Below are 21363 nucleotides of genomic sequence, written 5' to 3'. Positions count from 1 at the left end.
ACATGTAATCTATTATGTTGTAGGGTGCACACATAAATTATAAACCAATATATATATAATGTAATAACTGCATTTACAAATATGTACAGCAAATTACATGAGCAAAATAATGGGTCTCGCAACACAACACTTGGTGTTTCTTGAAAGAGGTCATACAGTTTTTCACCCAAGCCCGTATTCAAGTGGGTGCCTGAACATAAACTTTTCTGAAACAGGATTTATATCTTCATTGGCCTAGTTCGGTTAAGATCAAATGATAGATAGAGCCAATTTAAAAGGTACAGAAAACCATTAGGGTGGCACGGTGGTGTAGTGGTTAGCGCTGTCGCCTCACAGCAAGAAGGTCCGGGTTCGAGCCCCGTGGCCGGCGAGGGCCTTTCTGTGCGGAGTTTGCATGTTCTTCCTGTGTCTGTGTGTGTTTCCTCCAGGTGCTCCGGTTTCCCCCACAGTCCAAAGACATGCAGGTTAGGTTAACTGGTGATTCTAAATTGACCGTGAATGTGAGTGTGAATGGTTGTCTGTGTCTATGTGTCAGCCCTGTGATGACCTGGCGACTTGTCCAGGGTGTACCCCGCCTTTCGCCCGTAGCCAGCTGGGATAGGCTCCAGCTTGCCTGCGACCCTGTAGAAGGATAAAGCGGCTAGAGATAATGAGATGAGATGAGAAAACCATTATATCTAACTAAAATAGGGTTCCAGATCAAAGCTTGGAAGAAGCATTTGAAATGTCGTTCTACACTGACACTGCTACCTCAGTTTTAAACAAGCAAAAGTATTCATCACTAAGTGACAGTAAGTATACAAGTTATGATAATTAAATTACAAAGGAAGCTGTAAGTGCTCAGGCCTAATAGCTGCCATCATATAAACCAAACTAAAAGAGATGGGTTTAACATCTTAACAGACTTCTCAAATTCATAGCAAAGTTAAAATTCTGATCATACACACACACAAAATCTATATACACAGGCTGTAAGTGAAGAATCAGGCCAGTCCAGTACATTCTTAAGCAAGGCCATTGTAAATGTATGTGTGATCACAAGCTCTTTATACAAAATGACATAATTTGCAGAGACGGATAAGTGACCGGGACATTCGGCAGATGTCCGGGGGACCTTCCAACTAGTGGGTCTCCAACAAGCATAGATTTGAAATGAATCATTAGACTAAGTAACCTTTACACTGTCAAACATTAGTTATTTAAAGGTAGACTGCCTTTCAGAAGATGCCGTAAACCTGCACATGCGCACACGGACTTCCCCTGTCCGTGATTTCATGCACATTATTTGCTAGGGAATCCCCTCAAATTAAATAACTTCCCAGCTACAGGGTGGCTTGATATTTTGTGAGATATTACATAAATAAACATATAGCACAATGACCAAATTTCAGAGGGAACTAAATTTCACCGGTTTTATGAAATTGAAAAACCTTCTGATTTTAATAGAACCCAAGCTGATGAATGTAAAGTCACAGAATATGAAATAAATTATGAAAAATTATTAGTGTATGGGTCTGAATTTGTACCCAATGAGCAGTCAGTTAGGTCCTAACTGAAGAGAGAAGTGGATGGAAAAAAACAGAGATCCACACTGTGTTGATGAAAAGAAGAGAGAAGCCAAAGAATGTCCATTTTGCCTAATAGGTTGGATTAAAAACAAACTAAAATTGGCCAAAGAAGACTTAACATGCTGTCACTGCGAACCATGGAGTTGGAGCTTGTTAAAGAGCTGGACTTTGGTGGATTTGGTGAAAGAGTTTGCGAAGGGAAAAGCAAGAAAAAAGCCAATTGCTGAAGGTCTTCTGGATAGCACCTGCCCAGTTCCTACCCAGGTGCCCAGGATTTACTAATCTTTCCCTGGTAATAAAAAAAAATACTGTGGTATGTGCAAAGTGCTATTCTTTCTAGGCTTCAAACAGGGTTTTATGTGAGTCAGTGCATGAGAGTATCTATCCCCTCAAAGGAAGCCTCCTGTAGATTCCACCAGATGAGTAGGGGCAGTTAGAATGGCAAACACAGGACTTGATCATCATGACAGCTTTGTGGAGCAGGCGGCCCCCTGGACAGAGGAAGGTGGCTGAGACAGTGTTGGTCTGATAAGGTGTGCAACATCGGCCGTCAGTGCAGAGGCCACAGTAAAGTGGACGATATAATTGTGTGCTGTGGCAGCCTTGATAGAACAGGCGTGTGGGAAATTCTGACATATAGCTCGGCTTACATCTCCTTGGCCACTAATGCAGAAAAAAAACACAGAGCAAGGATTAATGCATCATCAGTGTATGCTTCCTTCTCCAATGTGGTTGTAATTTTTTACAACAATAAAATTATACCAATAAAGAAAAACTGGATTTTTTTTGTAAAACACAGTACAGTAAACATGCAGTCCAATATCCTGGAATTTTAGTATTATTATTATTTCAAGTGTTAGCACTGATGTTAAATTAATCATGGCTCACCACTGGTGCTTGATGTGGCAAAGCCAGGCATGGTCGGATTTGACATAGCCTGATCTGCTGCTCAAGTCTGCAGGCCTCATTCTGGTTGCTCACACGTGTGGAGATTCCCATGCCACAGGTATGCGAGCAGGCACTCCACCTTGTGCTCTGGTGTATACAGTTTAAGCTGAGTGTGCCTTGGGAACCAGGATGTGCAGGCAACATTTGGGCATAACTGTAACCTGTAACCATAATACACTTATCAAACGTATTCAACTCCAAATGCAGTGAAAGCTACTAACACAAACTGAACAGAGACCAAAAGAGCAAATCAGACGTCTTCATCTCAGATTGAGGTAATTAACTTAATTGCAATTAACTAAAGAATGTTGTAATCTCTGGGCGGCACGGTGGTGTAGTGGTTAGCACTGTCACCTCACAGCAAGAAAGTTCTGGGTTTGAACCCAGTGGCCGATGGGAGCCTTTCTGTATGGAGTTTGCATGTTCTCCCTATGTCTGCGTGGGTTTCTGGGTTTCCTCCAGGTGCTCCGGTTTCTCCCACAGTCCAAAGACATGCATGTTAGGCTAATTGGTGGCTCTAAATTGATCATAGGTGTGAATGTGAACGAATGATTGTCTCTATGTGTCAGCCCTGCAATGACCTGGCGACTTGTCCAGGGTGTACCCTGCCTCTCACCCATAGTCAGCTGGGACAGGCTCCAGCTTGCCAGCGACCCTGCACAGGATAAGCAGTTATGGATGTTGTAATCTTTTGATCTTGATAATTTTATATGAAAAAAAGTGAAGTGCATATACTTAAACTGGCAATCTTGGACTGAAAAAAACTCCCATGCCCTCACTCTTGTATACTCCCTTTTGAGAGTATCGGAACGGCAAGGCCAGTTCTTTTGTTTTTGCTATACACTGAAAACATTTGGGTTTTAGATCAAAGGATGAATAAGATGATAGTTCAGATTTTTACCTTTTGTTTCCTTTATACAGTGGGGCAAAAAAGTATTTAGTCAGCCACCAATTGTGCAAGTTCTCCCACTTAAAAAGATGAGAGAGGCCTGTAATTTTCATCATAGGTACACTTCAACTATGAGAGACAGAATGGGGGGAAAGAATCCAGGAAATCACATTGTAGGATTTTTAATGAATTAATTGGTAAATTCCTCGGTAAAATAAGTATTTGGTCACCTACAAACAAGCAAGATTTCTGGCTCTCACAGACCTGTAACAACTTCTTTAAGAGGCTCCTCTGTCCTCCACTTGTTACCTGTATTAATGGCACCTGTTTGAACTCGTTATCAGTATAAAAGACACCTGTCCACAACCTCAAACAGTCACACTCCAAACTCCACTATGGCCAAGACCAAAGAGCTGTCAAAGGACACCAGAAACAAAATTGTAGACCTGCACCAGGCTGGGAAGACTGAATCTGCAATAGGTAAGCAGCTTGGTGTGAAGAAATCAACTGTGGGAGCAATTATTAGAAAATGGAAGACATACAAGACCACTGATAATCTCCCTTGATCTGGGGCTCCACGCAAGATCTCACCCCGTGGGGTCAAAATGATCACAAGAACGATGAGCAAAAATCCCAGAACCACACGGGGGGACCTAGTGAATGACCTGCAGAGAGCTGGGACCAAAGTAACAAAGGCTACCATCAGTAACATACTACGCCGCCAGGGACTCAAATCCTGCAGTGCCAGACGTGTCCCCCTGCTTAAGCCAGTACATGTCCAGGCCCGTCTGAAGTTTGCTAGAGAGCATTTGGATGATCCAGAAGAGGATTGGGAGAATGTCATATGGTCAGATAAAACCAAAATAGAACTTTTTGGTAAAAACTCAACTTGTCGTGTTTGGAGGAGAAAGAATGCTGAGTTGCATCCAAAGAACACCATACCTACTGTGAAGCATGGGGGTGGAGACATCATGCTTTGGGGCTGTTTTTCTGCAAAGGGACCAGGACGACTGATCTGTGTAAAGGAAAGAATGAATGGGGCCATGTATCGTGAGATTTTGAGTGAAAACCTCCTTCCATCAGCAAGGGCATTGAAGATGAAATGTGGCTGGGTCTTTCAGCATGACAATGATCCCAAACACACTGCCCGGGCAATGAAGGAGTGGCTTCGTAAGAAGCATTTCAAGATCCTGGAGTGGCCTAGCCAGTCTCCAGATCTTAACCCCATAGAAAATCTTTGGAGGGAGTTGAAAGTCCATGTTGCCCAGCGACAGCCCCAAAACATCACTGCTCTAGAGGAGATCTGCATGGAGGAATGGGCCAAAATATCAGCAACAGTGTGTGAAAACCTTGTGAAGACTTACAGAAAATGTTTGACCTCTGTCATTGCCAACAAAGGGTATATAACAAAGTATTGAGATGAACTTTTGTTATTGACCAAATACTTATTTTCCACCATAATTTGCAAAGAAATTATTTAAAAATCAGACAATGTGATTTTCTGGATTTTTTTCTCATTTTGTCTCTCATAGTTGAGGTATACCTATGATGAAAATTACAGGCCTCTCTCATCTTTTAAAGTGGTAGAACTTGCACAATTGGTGACTGACTAAATACTTTTTTGCCCCACTGTAAATATATCTCAGTGTGTTAACTCACATAGAACATGGCACCTTTGGTTTGAACTCAACCACTTTTCAAATGATCAAAAAAAAAAAAATTGGAACGTCACTGACAGGTGTTTCTTGTCACCCATGTGTGCCCTGTTAGATTGACCGTTTAAACAAGAGTCATCAGGAGATGACATATCCCCCTGGCCACCACATGAAACACCAATCCAAATTTTCCTAAGTTGAATTGGTTGGCATGGAAATACAGAAAAAGTAAAAATCACAGAAATCCAAAAATGTCAAAAGGCACAACTCCTCTAGTCACTTAACATAACTGTCAGGTTTCGTGAAAAAATTCCTAATAGTTTTTGAATTATGCTCTGGAAACTAAAATGTTTACAGATGGACAGACAGACAGAGCGATAGCTATATCCCCTGCATTATATGCCATGGGGATGAAGGGGATAACAATTAATAGCTCTAGAATTCTACTTTTGGTTTGAGCTCTGGGTTTCACCTGTGATGACTGCATTTGTTGTTAAAAAGGATAAACCAACATTCAGACCAGAGAGCTGTCTATGGGAGAAAAGCAAGACATTTTTGAGCAGAGAAAAGAGGGAAAATTGATCAAAGCCATTGCACACACCCTTGGGCATAGCCAATGCAACATTTTGGAATGTCCTGAATAGAAAGAAAGAAGCCACTGGTATACTAACAACCAGACATCGACCAAGTCAGCCAAGGAAAATGACAGCAGTTGATGTCAGAAACATTGTTGACGTCAGCTCTGGAACCTGGCTGGAAAGGCCAAAGAGTGGAGCAAAAAAGGATCTGCTCATCATCTAAAACATATGAGTTAATCGGTCAAGCATGGTGGAGGTAGTGTCATGATATGGGCTTGCATGGCTGCTTCTGGAACAGGCTCACTGACCTTTTCATTCTGCTGCTACCATCTCATGATGGCAGCAGCAGAATGAATTCAGAAGTCTACAGAAATATCCTGTTTGCCAATTTATAAGGTAACTCTCCATAACAAAGTACAACTCAAAGAAACTGGCCAGGAAAATCATCACAAAAAAAGAATGCAGTTTGGTGATGTCAGTGGGTCTCCAGCTTGACACAGCTGTTGTAAGTAAAGGATATGCAACCAAATATTTAACAGTTCTTCCATAAATTCGACTCGTACATGATCTGACAAGGTGTGTAGCGCCGAGTTGGCTATAAGCCATGTATGACGAGATTGAGTGGAATAACTATTTTATTCTATCCACATTCAGTGGATTTTGAGAAACAGAGCATTTTTATTTTTTGCAAATTCGATAAATGAAAACTTTATACAAAACATCCAACAAGATCATTTCCACTTAGAATGTAAACAAACCAGTGAAATCTCATCTCATCTCATTATCTCTAGCTGCTTTATCCTTCTACAGGGTCGCAGGCAAGCTGGAGCCTATCCCAGCTGACTACGGGCGAAAGGCGGGGTACACCCTGGACAAGTCGCCAGGTCATCACAGGGCTGACACATAGACACAGACAACCATTCACACTCACAGTCACACCTACGGTCAATTTAGAGTCACCAGTTAACCGAACCTGCATGTCTTTGGACTGTGGGGGAAACCGGAGCACCCGGAGGAAACCCACGCGGACACGGGGAGAACATGCAAACTCCACACAGAAAGGCCCTCGCCAGCCCCGGGGCTCAAACCCAGGACCTTCTTGCTGTGAGGCGACAGCGCTAACCACTACACCACCGTGCCGCCCACCAGTGAAATGAAATGACAGTAGCAATTTGTGAAAAATGTTATAATAATAATTTTTGAAAAATAAAAAAAGATATGTTCTTGCCATCAAATACTTTCATTCATTTTATTGCTTTTTCTGTATTTTTGGCCTTTTGTTTTTGAGTAGTTTTTATTTCGTCCTCGGTTGGTTCAGCAACACGCGCCACCATTTTGTTTTTCTGTACTCACGGTATATAAGCTGATAGCCTAGTAGCAGAATAGCCAATCAGAGTGCGTCACTGCTCATACCCAGTGAATGTGGGTAGAATAACAAGTGTTATTTATTTTAATTTACTTTAAGACTGTCAGTTACTATACTTTTGCTCACTTAAAAAATTGGGTGATCTGCCACCAAAGGTGCCATGTCATAAGTGTCATAAGATGTTTAACACATCCAGATATAAAAATCAGGATATTCAGACACTGCCAAAAATCCAATTGCCATTTGGATTTAAATTAGCAAATACATAAGTGTCTTTGATTGGATAATTATTGCAGTGATTAATGTGTTTCAGCTGGCAGCAGTTCTTTTAACCCAAACTGATGCAGTGAGTAGCTTCTCATTTCTTAAACAAACGTGTCAGAAGACATGTATCCCGTGCTCATGGAAAAGATGTTACTGTGTTTCAGAAGGGTCAAATTATCAAGCAAAGAAAACAACTAAGGAGATTACTGAAATGACTGGAACTGGGTTAAGAACTGTCCAACACATTATTAAAACCTGGAAGGATAGTGGAGGACCATCAACTTTGTGGAAAAAATGTGGCTGGAAAAAGATCCTGACTGACCATGATCAGAGATCACTTAAATACTTGGTGAAGTCAAATCGTAAAAATAAATAAATAATCACTCAAGAATAGAACTCATGGCTATGTTTAATAGTGAAGTTAAGATCATTTCCACACTCACAATGTGATGAGAACTTACAGGATTGGTACTAAATAGCTGTGTGGCCATAAGAAAACCACTTGCTAGTGAGACTAATCAAGAGAAAAGGCTTCAGTTTGCTAGGGAGCATAAATACTGAACTCTGGAGCAGTGGAAAAAGGTCATGTGGTCTGATGAGTCCAGATTTACCGTATTCCTGAGTGATGGGTGTGTCAGGGTAAGAAGGGAAGCATGTGAAGCGATGCATCCATCATGCCTAGTGGCCACTGTACAAGTCTTTGGAGGCAGTGTTATGATCTGGGGTTGCTTTAGTTGGTCAGGTCGAGGCTCAGCAACATTATGTGGCAATAAAATAAATGATGAGCTGAATGATGAGCTGAATGTACTGAATGACCAGGTTATCACATCAATGGATTTTTCCTCCCTGATGGCACGGGAATAAAATTAAGGCTCAGATTGTGAAAGAGTGGTTCAGGGAGCATAAGGAACCATTTTCACACATGAATTAACCACCACAGAGTCCTGACCTTAACCCCATTGAGAATCTTTGGGATGTGCTGGAGAAGACTTTATGCAGTGGTTCGACTCGACTCTCCCATCCTCAACACAGGATCTTGGTGAAAAATTAATACAACTCTAGACTGAAATAAATGTTGTGACATTGCATAAGTTTATCGAAACAAGACTACAACGAATGCATGCTGTAATCAAAGCTAAAGGCGATCCAATCAAATATTACAGTGCACAACTTTTCTTTAGGCAGGGCATTCATAATATCTTCATATTCATCTTTCAATTTCAAACCTAAATGACTTCAGTGTCACAAAAACAAAAGAATTGGTTGTTCAAATACTTTTGGAGGGGATTGTAACTACCAAGGGTGGGGAAAAAAAGGGTGATAAATTGTACTTAAGCGAAAATATAGATAATGTGTCTAAATCTTACTCAAATAAAAGTAGTATCAATCCAAAAATGTACTCCAGTGAAAGCAAAAAAGTTCCTCCATTTAAATGTACTCAAGTATTAAAAAGCGAAAAGTAAATCTAACTGCTGGAATTAAATGAATGTAATGATTTCCTGTGAAAAAGGTTTTTAATTTCTTATTTAAAACTGATAGAAGATGATTTTTATTTTAAAGCAACAACTCCATTTTGCCTGACAATATCATTCGAGCTGTAAGTCTGCTAATGCAACATAGTTTGCTAATTAAGTATTCGATGAAGAAAATTGAAATTAGATGAAGCATTAGATCAAAATTGGATGCTAAACTAAACCCATTCTATCGATATTGTCATTACCTGGATGAAAGTAGAAGAGAAGTTCATGATGTGCAACAAGTTGAAATAATAACGTAAGGAGTAAAATGTAAGGGTTTGTCTTTGATATGTAATTAAGTATGAGTACTTTAAAAACACTAAAGTATAAAAGTGGCAAAATAAGACTTAAGTATAGTAGTGTTTGTCTCATCTCATTATCTCTAGCCGCTTTATCCTGTTCTACAGGGTCGCAGGCAAGCTGGAGCCTATCCCAGCTGACTACGGGCGAAAGGCGGGGTACACCCTGGACAAGTCGCCAGATCATCACAGGGCCGACACATAGACACAGACAACCATTCACACTCACGGTCAATTTAGAGTCACCAGGTAACCTAACCTGCATGTCTTTGGACTGTGGGGGAAACCGGATCACCCAGAGGAAACCCACGCAGACAACATGCAAACTCCGCACAGAAAGGCCCTCGTTGGCCACGGGGCTCGAACCCGGACCTTCTTGCTGTGAGGCGACAATGCTAACCACTACACCACCGTGCCACCAGTAGTGTTTGTGTATTTTAATTACTCAAACATTTTCCATCCCCTAACATTTAGTTTCACTATGGGTACTGAACAATACAAGAGGAATAACTCAATATCAAGCTTAAATTTCACTCATGTGAGGCCTCCATCAGCATTTTAAAACTAATGCAAGTAAAATTCATTGTATGAGAAAAAAAAGAAAACAATGGTGTGGCAGCGGGGGCATGGCCAGCAGCAGTCTGTGAATGGAGGGTGGGGTCGGGGAAGGTAAGTAGCTAAGTCATTCCACCTGCTGTCAGTTAATGTGTGTGTGTGTCACTGTTTGTTACAGGGACAGAGCATAAAAGGAGAGAGAGAGCAGAGAAAGGGAGCTCTCTCCCTAACCACAATGCGTGTGTCTGTGTGTGTGTGTGTGAGAGAGAGAGACAGAGAGAGAGAGTGATAGAGAGATAAAAGGAAGCTGAAAAGCTCAATAAAACCTTTGGATAAACATCAACTGTCCACCCACATCAGAAAGTGCTACAAATGGAAATTTTGAAAGCCAAAGTGATAACAATGAGCGGTTCATTTGATATCTTGCTGTGCATGACTATATAACCTTTCCTGCATTGCACGCAAGAAAACTCTAGCTGTTGGTCTGACTTGGGGGACATTTGTTGAAGTTTCCAGATGTCCCTATAGTGACCAGAGTTTTGCCAGCACCATCATGTCCGCTCTCGGTTGGCCAGTTTTCAACATTAATTGCTGGCTTACATAAACACGAGTCTGGTTATGAATCATGGAAAGTTTCTGGAAGCAGCTGTTGTTTGGGCAGTTCAGCTCCATCTTGGCAAGACATTTTCAACTCAGTGCTAAAGATCCCACAATAAAAAAGCTCAGACTGGAATGTGACTAATGATAAACCACTGCAGTTGTGGTTTGTGCAATAACTGGGATAAAAGACCAAAGCAAACTTTGTCTCCAGATATTTGTGAAAATTTATTGTCTTGTAAACATGGCTTGTGACATTCTCTAAAAGGCCTCGTCATCCCGAAGTGAAAAATAGTAAAGCATGTATTCTTCCTTAAATGGAAATGGCTTAAATACAATGATAAATTATCAATGAGATTTTTTATTAATTGTTCTACCAGAGGGTGGCATGGTGGTGTAGTGGTTAGCATTGTCGTCTCACAGCAAGAAGGTTCTAGGTTTGAGCCAAGTGGCCAAAATGGGCCTTTCTGTGTGGAGTTTGCATGTTCGCCCCATGAGTTTCCTCCGGGTGCTCTGGTTTCCCCCACTGTCCAAAGACATGCAGGTTAGACTAATTGGTGGCTCTAAATTGACTGTAGGTGTGAATGAGTGTGAATAGTTGTTTGTCTCTCTGTGTCAGCCCTGCGATGACCTGGTGACTTGTCCAGGGTGTACCCCACCTCTCACCCATAGTCAGCTGGGATAGGCTCCAGCTTGCCTGTGACCCTGTACAGGATAAGTGGTTACGGATAGTGGATGGATGTTACCAGAACACCACTGAATTCTTAATTCTGATTGGTCAGAAGGTGTTGATTAATTTTCTATTACAGCAAGCTTGGCCAATAGTTCAGGCTCCAAAGCAAATCACAGGTTTATGTTAATGCACTTGTTACACTACAGTACAGGCATTTTTACGAGACGCTCTTATCCAGAGCGATGTATAACATACCCAGAGCTGCCTGAGGAGCAGATGGAGTTAGGTGTCTTGCTCAAAGGCACTTCAGCCATTCCTGTTGGTCCAGGGAATCAAACCAGTGACCATTTGGTCCCAAAGCTGCTTCTCTAACCTTTAGGCCATGGCTTCCCCATGTAACACCATCTAATACTTTATGGTTTCTATAGTAACAGCTTGCACAGAGACTTGTATGGTGGACATTCCATATAAATAGATTTGGAAAATGTGTAATCATATTGTGATGTTGTCTGTTATTCATTTTTGGAAGGAGTCTCTCCATTGTCAGTGCTTTGTAACAGTCCAAGATGGAGGACTTTGAGGTTTCTTGGTAACATGACAAACTGCATATATATATATATATATATATATATATATATATATATATATATATATATATATATATATATATTTTTTTTTTTTTTTTAAGCAAAAAAAAGAGTAAGGCTAGTGAGGGAACAACCATTTTGAGTGGTTATAAGGTAAGTGATAATGAGAATGAACTTGTTTTACGGACATTAAAGGGCTGATGACATGAACATGACTCTATGCAATTTCTTAAATAAACTATACAACATGGCAAACATGTTAGATTTCTGTTATAATTACGTGAAAAGAAGCTGTTGTTACGCGAATATCCAACTTTTAATTGCACAGCGCAAGAAAACTGGGTCCGTGGCTCGCGGCCATGTTGTGACGTCAGCGGAAGAACACGCTGCGGTTCACTGGCTGTCTACTCAATGGAAATGGCGCATGAAAACGCCGGTGAACTCTCTAGCTCTTCCTCTTCTGGGAGTCTAGAATTGTGTTGTGAGTGGGATAGATCGGAAGAATCAAGTGATGACGAACACGGGTGCATCCAACCGTACAGGTTTGAACCTGTTACCGTGCAATCTGAGAGCGACTCCAACCCCAAGATGGACAGCGGATAGGCAGACAGCCCAGCATTGAACACCACAAGGTTGGATAACAAGGATTGGTAGGTCAACCTGTATTTGTTCAAAATGTTACGGAATCAATATTTTAATATTGTGTATTGTTGTCTTGCATGTGTAAACACTGCTTATATCATGTAAGCCGTATGCTACACTGAATACATAGTTCCTAATGGAGCATGCAAACGGCTAACATAATAAGCTTACGACTATGCCTGATCCGTGATACATTTAGGATAATATTGGCAGGCACGTCTTCTAGTTTATGGCTTCTTAGTTTTATCCTTGAATGAAGCAAAATATTTGATAACCTACATCAGCGTAAGCAAATGACAATCTGTAGCCTACTTGTCTGGCTAAGTTAGCTTTCCCTCAGTGTTTGCTTTGAGAAACAAATTCTTTCAACTTGGCAATAAGAGACCACAATGCAAAGGCAAAATACTACAACTGCTACTACAAATCTGTCACATCAACAAACCAGGGTACTTGCTACCATTCCCTAACAATGCATGGCAAAGGGTAAAGTGTAGTGTTGCTACGAGTACTTGCTAAAGCCTCCGGTGGAAGATCCTCGATGTGCTGATAAGACATACAGTTCTATATAACACACAAGTGTCACAATAATCACAAAACAGATGCAAATTGTTAAAATACCTAATTTTTAAGCAATCATGTATTGATCTCTTCCAAATAGAATCTATGATAGCCTACCCTCTTTACCCTTTGCCTCTCATTGCTAGGCGGCAGTTACATGAAAGCCACAAGCTTTCACAAGCAAATACATGACTGATATCACGCCGACTTTATGATTACATTTATGATTATCATGAATGTGTACTCTATGATGTGTACTCTATGATGTGTACTCTATGAGCGCTCTGGAGCAAGTGACTTCCAAGATGGCCGCGCAGACTGCATGGTTACTATTTTTAGCATCATGTCGGAGCACTCTATAGCTCTACGTACCTTTATCTTATGTCGTTTCTCAACACATGTTCTGACAGTTGGACTGTCTTTGGAGGAGTCGCCTTGTCCCAGGCGACTGCTGGATCCGGCATAGCTACTAGTAGACCCCCTCCGGAATACTGTAGGCACTGCTGATGGTAGCAGCACACGTTTGTGCTGAACTGAACACCCAAGAGATTCCTTTAAGCTGGGAAGGGTGTCAAAACAATCCAAATCGAAGTGTTCAGAGCACAGGACGGATGTTGCTGAGGGCTCCCACTTGTCACGAGTGCGCCTGACTTGCTTCACCCACTTTGCATGCAGCTCGGGATCTCTGGGAAACTTGAATAAACTTACCTCATCCTTGTGGGTTTTGGAGCAAAAGCCGGCAACACAACGCAAAGGCATAATAACTATATATATTATAATAATGTATAATAATAATACTAATAATGATAAACTGAACACCTGTCGCATCAACAACAAACTGGTAAGTGAGGAGGAAGATTCTTTCGCTGACGTCATATAGCCCCTCCTCCTCTTTCGTCTCCTGGGTGCTGCAGCCCCGTCAAATTTGCCCAAATAGCCACGTTTTTTATCATAACTTGTAAAATAGGCGCCTTCGTGAATTAATATATGGATCATCGGGAATTACTTTTTATGTTATAAAACATCGCCAAAGATGTCAAAAACGTGTCATCAGCCCTTTAAATGTAACTATAAATGGATAACAAGTATGACATTTTCTTTACTCAATAAAAAATTGTTATTGTTTATAAACTGCTGTAGTACAAGAGGAATAAAACATGTTGGGGTGAGCTGTTATAGAAAAATATTGAAATGCTGATTATTTTCCAGTGACAGCATGACCCAGGCAGCGCAGTGGTGTAGTGGTTGGCACTGTCACCTCACAGCAAGAAGGTCCTGGTTTCAAGCCCCCACAGTCCAAAGACATGCAGGTTAGGCTAATTGGTGGCTCTAAATTGACTGTAGATGTGAGTGTGAATGTTTGTTTGTCTCTATGTGTCAGCAATGCGATGATCTGGCAACTTGTCCAGGGTGTACCCTGCTTCTCACCCATAGTCAGCTGGGATAGGATCCAGCTTACCTGTGACCCCATAGAACAGGATAAGCAGCTACAGATAATGGATGGATGGACAGCATGACCCATCATGTTGTATTTTTTATTTAGTGTCTTTCTAACAGGTTAATAGTACGTATAAAGATGTGCTATGACTCTCCAACTCCAGGTTGGTCATGTATGAGATTATTACCTCGCCTGTGACGGAGTAAGTGGGGTGAGGTATTGTAATCAGTACGGTTTGTTTGTTTGTGTGTCTGTCTGTAAACAATCTAGCTGTCTAGATGGTTGCACCGAGTGACTTCAAATTTTCAGGGTAGGTGGGCAATGGTTCGGAAAGGTCAACCTTTTGGTCAAAATAATATATTTTCCATTATAACTCAAACAGTTACCGATAGACAGACGTTTACTATTATGAGCATATAGGAACTCCCATATGGCCTTTCATTTGGCACTATGATCTTTGACCTTGAGTGACCTTGAAAGGTCAAACTCAAGGTCACAGATTTTCAGAGGGCTATAACTTGAAAATGGTTGATGGTAGACAGATGTTTACCATTATCAACTTATAGGAAGTGCCATATAGGCTTTCATTTGGCACCATGATCTTTGACCTTGAATGACTTTGAAATGTCAAACTCAAGGTCATGGATTTTCATAGGACTATAACCTGACAGCTGATGATTGAGAAATATTACCATTATCAACATATAGGTATAAAATAAGTGCTGCTAGGTGATGTTTGTTTTGCCTGGCAACACTTGTTTTGAGAGTTGCAAGCTCAGCCTTAGCATATGCCAGTGATTATATTCCTGTTGTACCATGCATTTAAAGTGTATTGTGTAGTTACCCATACTGTCATATACATTTATGAAGCTGTAAGTGGGCTCTAGACTTACACTTGTTAAGCTTACATGATTTGAACTGAATGTGTCCTGTATACAAAATCTTAGGTGGCACAATATGAATCAAGTCAAAGTCCCTTCCACGCCAGGATCTGGTCTTCCAAGGCAGTCTGCTGTCCCAGTACTAACCAGCATTTTGAGGCGCATGGGTGCGGAGCCGATCTCCGTTTCCATAGCCCTCGACCTCTCGCCTATACAGCTAGGGTTAGAGTGGGGGGCTGGTCCTCTGGTAACTGCAAGAGTTTGACTCCATACTCACATCTGTATTGCAGCGTGCCTTGCCAGATGGCAGCAGGTACCATTTTTATAATGGTCTTTGGTATGACCCAGAACTCGCGATCTCCCGGGCACAATATGAAGCTTTATATGTAAATATGGATGAAAGGACAATAAATTGGCTTTATTTGATCTCACCTGTATCAGAAGGTTGTATTACATTGTTGTCCAAGTTCTTACACACCCACTCCTTACAGCACTTTCCTGGCAGCTGGACCCTTTGAGGATATGGGCAGTCTGAACTGGGCAGGCGGACATCCTCAGGGCACAGGGGCACGCAGGCCACTCCTCCACCTGCACATTTGCACTGGCTGCTGCAGGATGGCTGGAACACTTCACCCTCCTGATAAGAAATGCCATTCAGCTCACAACCCAGCTCTTCCTGACCTGAGCATCAGAGAAGAGACAAAGCGCATTCAGATACAAAATATGGAGTAAAGTTACACAGAAATACATACTGAGGGATGAGTGAGTTGCACATTCCCAAATGTGAATGTGTACTGAAAAAAGACATTTGAAGGAGCTTGAGCATAGCCACAAGTAATAATAATGAGCACAGTGACAAACATGTTAAGAAAAACGAACACTGGATGTGGTACATGTGTACACTCAGTGGCCACTTTATTAGGAACACCCATCCACCTGCTGTCTGTTTCAGCCAGTCCCTTGACAGCAGCACGATGTATAAAATCATGCAGATACAAATCAAGAGCTTCAGTTAATGTTCACTTCAAACATCAGAATGGAAAAAATTGCAATTTCAAAGTGTGACTTTCTTTCACTGTGGCATGGGTGTTGGTTTGAGCCAGATAGACCGGTTTGAGTATTTCAGAAACTGCTGATCTCCTGAGGTTTTCACACACAACAGTCTTTAGAGTTTACACAGAATGGCGTGAAAAACAAAAAAAAACATTGAGTGAGTGAGTGACAGTTCTGTGGGTGGAAACAAATGCCTTGTTGATAAGAGAGGGTCAGAGGAAAATGGACAGATTGGATCAAGTTTTTTTTGCCAGGAAGGCTGTAGTAACTCATAGCAACTCTTTACAATTATGGTGAGCAGAAAAGCATCTCAGCATGCAACAGAAAACAGAAGACTACATTGGGTTCCAGTCCTGCCAGCCAAGAACAGGAATCTTAGAATCAAGAACAAGTTCCTATTAAAATGGCCAGTGTGTGTATTTACTGTTATATAATGCAGGACATTCAGTTCTTAAATCTGATTGGTCAGAATTTGGTCAGTGTGATTAATTTTCTTTAACAGCAGCTCTGACAGTAGTTATTCAGCTCTGACAGTATCTTAGTAGTTATTCAGCTTACACAGAGACTTTTATGATGGACGCTCCACATAAATGGACTTTTCTTTTTCTTTTAAGTTGTGTAATTGTTGATATGGTGATGCCTGTATGGAGACATTATTAGCAGTTTTGGCATTTTGGAGTCTCTAGTCAGAGAAACCTGATCCTTTAATTTTTTTATGTCTTCAGGCAAGACAGCTTTACAGTTTAAAATGACAACCTGGGTTTTTTTTTGGTCTTATTAACTTCAAATGAGACAAAATGAAAGGCTGGCAAGGAAACAACTGTTTATAATATAATTGTTATAATGTAAGTGATAATGGGACCTACTTTGCCATAACTATAAATAAGTAAAAATAACGTTGTGTCCATCCATTATCCGTAACTGCTTATCCTATGCAGGGTCACTGGCAAGCTGGAGCCTATCCCAGCTGACTATGGGCGAGAGGTGGGGTACACCCTGGACAAGTTGCCAGGTCATCACAGGGCTGACACATAGAGACAAACAACCATTCACACCTACCAATTTAGAGACACCAATTAGCCTAACCTGCATGTCTTTGGGGGAAACCAGAGGAAACCCATGCAGACACGGGGAGAAAATGCAAACTCCACACAGAAAGGCCCCTGTCAGCCACTGGGCTCAAACCCAGAACCTTCTTGCTGGGAGGCGATAGTAGTGCTAACCACTACACAACCGTGCCGCCCAAAGAATGCTTTGGCATTCTTTAATAAATCAGTTGCTCGCATTGGCAACCTGATGTGGTATAACAGGGAGGATGGATGGATGACTGTATTTGTCACATGCACAATTGTTAAAAACAATGGCAGTGAAATGTTGTGTGTGGAAAAACAGCTCTGCGCAGTACTGTGCATAAACCTCTAAAATATACATTTTTTAAAAGTTGTATACACACATAGACAAATCTAGGTAAGCTATTATTTTTAGCTGTAGATTGTAAAGTGCAGATGCATTAAAGTGACACAGTGACAGAGATGGTGCTCAGGCCTCATTCAGTATCCTGATGGCTTTGGGAAATACCTCCTCCTCAGCCTCTCAGTCCTGACCATATGACTACAGAGGCATTTGCCTGAATGTAGCCACTGGAAAAGTTTATTGTGCAGGTGGAAGGTGTCTGTGATAGTCCGCTTTGCTCTGGGGGCAAGGATCTCTGGAGGAGTAGTACCTTTCTAGGTGGCCTTGATGCACCTGGTGTCCTATTCTGATCTCCTCATATCCAGCATCATGTGATGCGCAAACCACGGCCAATATTCCAGCAAGGGGCCACACCATCTAGCCTCTCGCATGATGAAGACCGTCCGCAGTGGCTCTCAGTGCTGCCCCTAGTGTCACAGAATTGCAGCAAATCTAGGGGAGACAACCCCGATTAAAAAAAATCCCAACAATCAGTTGGATAATGGTGGTGTGTGGCGTTGCGACCCCATCACCTTACCTTATTTCGCATTGTAAAGTTACACGCTATGGAAGGTTCAATAACTACAAATCCTGTACTTCCAGTCCCGGAAGGGGACAGGAATCTAGCCATCGATGCTAGTGCTGATCAGCCGACTGGACGACCATATGATGATGGACTTGCACCGGTGTGGAATAAAACACGTCAGGACAGGTTCATTCATTCATTCATTATCTCTAGCCGCTTTATCCTTCTACAGGGTCGCAGGCAAGCTGGAGCCTATCCCAGCTGACTACGGGCGAAAGGCGGGGTACACCCTGGACAAGTCGCCAGGTCATCACAGGGCTGACACATAGACACAGACAACCATTCACACTCACATTCACACCTACGGTCAATTTAGAGTCACCAGTTAACCTAACCTGCATGTCTTTGGACTGTGGGGGAAACCGGAGCACCCGGAGGAAACCCACGCGGACACGGGGAGAACATGCAAACTCCACACAGAAAGGCCCTCGCCGGCCCCGGGGCTCGAACCCAGGACCTTCTTGCTGTGAGGCGACAGCGCTAACCACTACACCACCGTGCCGCCCGTCAGGACAGGTTGATATAGGAAAATAATCAGCCTTCCTTAATATCTCATTCTCATCTCATTATCTCTAGCCGCTTTATCCTGTTCTACAGGGTTGCAGGCAAGCTGGAGCCTATCCCAGGTGACTATGGGTGAAAGGCAGGGTACACCCTGGACAAGTCGCCAGGTCATCACAGGACTGGCACATAGACAACCATTCACACTCACATTCACACCTACGGTCAATTTAGAGTCACCAGTTAACCTAACCTGCATGTCTTTGGACTGTGGGGGAAACCGGAGCACCTGGAAGAAACCCACACGGACAACATGCAAACCCCGCACAGAAAGGCCCTCACCGGCCACGGGGCTCGAACCTGGACCTTCTTGCTGTGAGGCGACAGCACTAACCACTACACCACTGTGCCACCCGCCTTCCTTAATATCATCCAAGATTTTTAGAATCTACTAAAAAATCTAAGGCTATATAGCCTACTTTTTAAAGAATATACCATGCATAAATTAGAGTAAATTTTTATTATTGCTTTGATAAAGGGCAGCATGGTGGTGTAGTGGTTAGCACTGTTGCCTCACAGCAAGAAGGTTCTGAGTTCGAGCCCAGTGGCTGACGGGGGCCTTTCTGTGTGGAGTTTGCATGTTCTCCTTGTGTCTGTGTGGGTTTCCTCTGGGTGCTCTGGTTTCCCCCACAGTCCAAAGACATGCAGGTTAGGCTAATTGGTAGCTCTAAATTGACTGTGAGTGTGAATGGTTGTTCGTCTCTATGTGTCAGCCCTGTGATGACCTGGCGACTTGTCCAGGGTGTACCCTGCCTCTCGCCCATAGTCAGCTGGGATAGGCTCCAGCTTGCCTGCAACCCTGTAGAACAGGATAAGCAGCTATAGATGATGGATGGATGGATGGATGGATGGATGGATGGATAATGGATGGATGTTTTGATAAACTACTATAGGTAAAAGTTTATTTGAATTAACAATACATCTTATTTTACTAAAATAATGTAATAGTGTATTGCTGATCTCGCAATATACTACACTTATTGTTCTATAATAATATTTTACTATCATATTAGGTTGTATGGTTATACAGCTTATACATTTTCACCCTCAGTCTCAACAGTGTAAAGGAAGCCAGAGCGAGCATGTTGTTAAGACATTTTAAAGATTGGCCAGTGCAGGTAAATCCTCACACAGTAGCCCTATTTGTCCTCCTCCTTGGAACTATGCTTGCTAATTCTGTTTACAAACCCTGTTTTGGATGCATGCTGAAACACGCTGTTCAGCACAAGGCAGGAAACCTCACTACTCACTGACACACTCTCCTGGATCTCCAGGGAAACTGGCTTTGTAGTCACATTCCAAGCCGTTGTCGCACAGGAGTAGGTCAGTGCAGGTTTCACCCTTCTGGCGGGCACACACTTGGCAACATCCACATCCGTCCAGGATGAGAGCAACGCCTTGAGGGCAGGCTGGCACAGAGCTGGGACACTGGCATGGTCTGGCACACTGTTGACAGCATACCTGAAATGGTTGCGAGGAAGTGGTTTACTATAAAACAGGAATCAGTGTCTCAGTGCTACATGCAGGTGCAGCTTCAACTAGGTCACTTCTTTAAGCATATATATATATATATATATATATATATATATATATATATATATATATATATATATATATATATATATAGTGTGTATATATATATATATATATATATATATATATATATATATATATATATATATATATATGTGTGTGTGTGTGTGTGTGTGTGTGTGTGTGTGTACACTGAAGAGTAAGGAGGCTAAAATGATGGAAGAAAAAAAATTCTCCTGAAAACCAGTTTTCAGACTCCAGAGGCAATAAAAAATTGCTCTCAATTAGAAATGACAAAAACTTGGAACTAGATCAGACTAGATCTAGTGTGGATCAGCTCGGATACACTATACAGGAAGCACAGAACAATCTGATTTGTCTGTAATCCAACTGACATTTACAACTATTAAGCAGAAATTTCAACAAAACAAACTATAGATAAAACACTTATATCTATATCCCAACCTTAAACGTTAAAAAAATAAATAAAAATAAAAACTTTCCATCATACTCACCTTCCACAGTTTAATCCTAACTGAACTGGCAAACATTAAACAAGCAGCATGAATTAATTACCTCAACACCTCAGATCTCCAAGATAGTGTAGGTGGAGAGAAAGCTTCTCACCTGAGAGCACAGGTACAAAAGTAGTGCCCATGCCAGCAGAGGGTATGTGTTTTGCACGTTTTTGTCCATCCCACTGTCCCAACGCGGTATGCTGAGCTACTGGTGCTGCTGTTTGTTCACTGGCTGGCTCAGAGCACTCTCACTTTTATAAAGGTCCCCCCCCCCCCCCCCCCCCCCTCTGATGTCATGGCCTGTCTGTGGTGTAAACAGTGGCTGGCCAGTAATCAGAAAATGTTTTAAATTCCACATCACTGCTGGCCAGGTCCGTTCTCCGGTCTCCACTTCTCTCCTCCTCACAGCTACACTTAAACACCAAAAGACAACCTGTGAAGCAAAAGCAGGCGCAGCAAGGGGATTTGGTTTTGGCTGCCACAACACATTCCTGCTAAATGAATCTGATAATGTGGTGAGGCTTCAAAGGATTTGCATGATGATTAGGAGTTAGATAAGCAAATGCAGATGGTTAGGTGAGGAGCGTTTACTAAGTGTTCTGGAATGTGACTGTGAGCCAGTGTTACGCTAACAGCTAACATTTA

At 42.0% G+C, this 21363-nt stretch overlaps 1 protein-coding gene across 1 annotated transcript; it reads right to left on the bottom strand.

Moving 5' to 3' along the window:
* Positions 1-887: 887 nt before the first annotated feature.
* Positions 888-20935, bottom strand: ccn5 (cellular communication network factor 5). Its single transcript, XM_060937449.1, has 5 exons — positions 20828-20935; positions 19918-20128; positions 15448-15696; positions 2457-2677; positions 888-2231 (listed from the first exon to the last, which is right to left on the bottom strand). The coding sequence occupies exons 1-5, from the start codon at positions 20894-20896 to the stop codon at positions 1950-1952; spliced, it is 1032 nt and encodes a 343-aa protein (XP_060793432.1). The 5' UTR covers positions 20897-20935; the 3' UTR covers positions 888-1949.
* Positions 20936-21363: the final 428 nt, after the last annotated feature.

Source organism: Neoarius graeffei, chromosome 13 (assembly GCF_027579695.1).
Source record: "Neoarius graeffei isolate fNeoGra1 chromosome 13, fNeoGra1.pri, whole genome shotgun sequence".
Classification (NCBI taxonomy): Eukaryota; Metazoa; Chordata; class Actinopteri; order Siluriformes; family Ariidae; genus Neoarius; species Neoarius graeffei.
This window is presented reverse-complemented; position numbering and strand designations above follow the sequence as displayed.

Bases quoted from the DNA above. Each gene is read 5' to 3' on its own strand.
- ccn5 (XM_060937449.1), bottom strand. From the start codon at position 20,896: ATGGACAAAAACGTGCAAAACACATACCCTCTGCTGGCATGGGCACTA. The intron at 15,697-19,917 runs GTGAGTAGTGAG...TCTGATGCTCAG, and splicing joins AGATCCAGGAGAGTGTGTCA to GTCAGGAAGAGCTGGGTTGT. The intron at 2,232-2,456 runs GTGAGCCATGAT...TTTCTGCATTAG, and splicing joins TGCCACATCAAGCACCAGTG to TGGCCAAGGAGATGTAAGCC.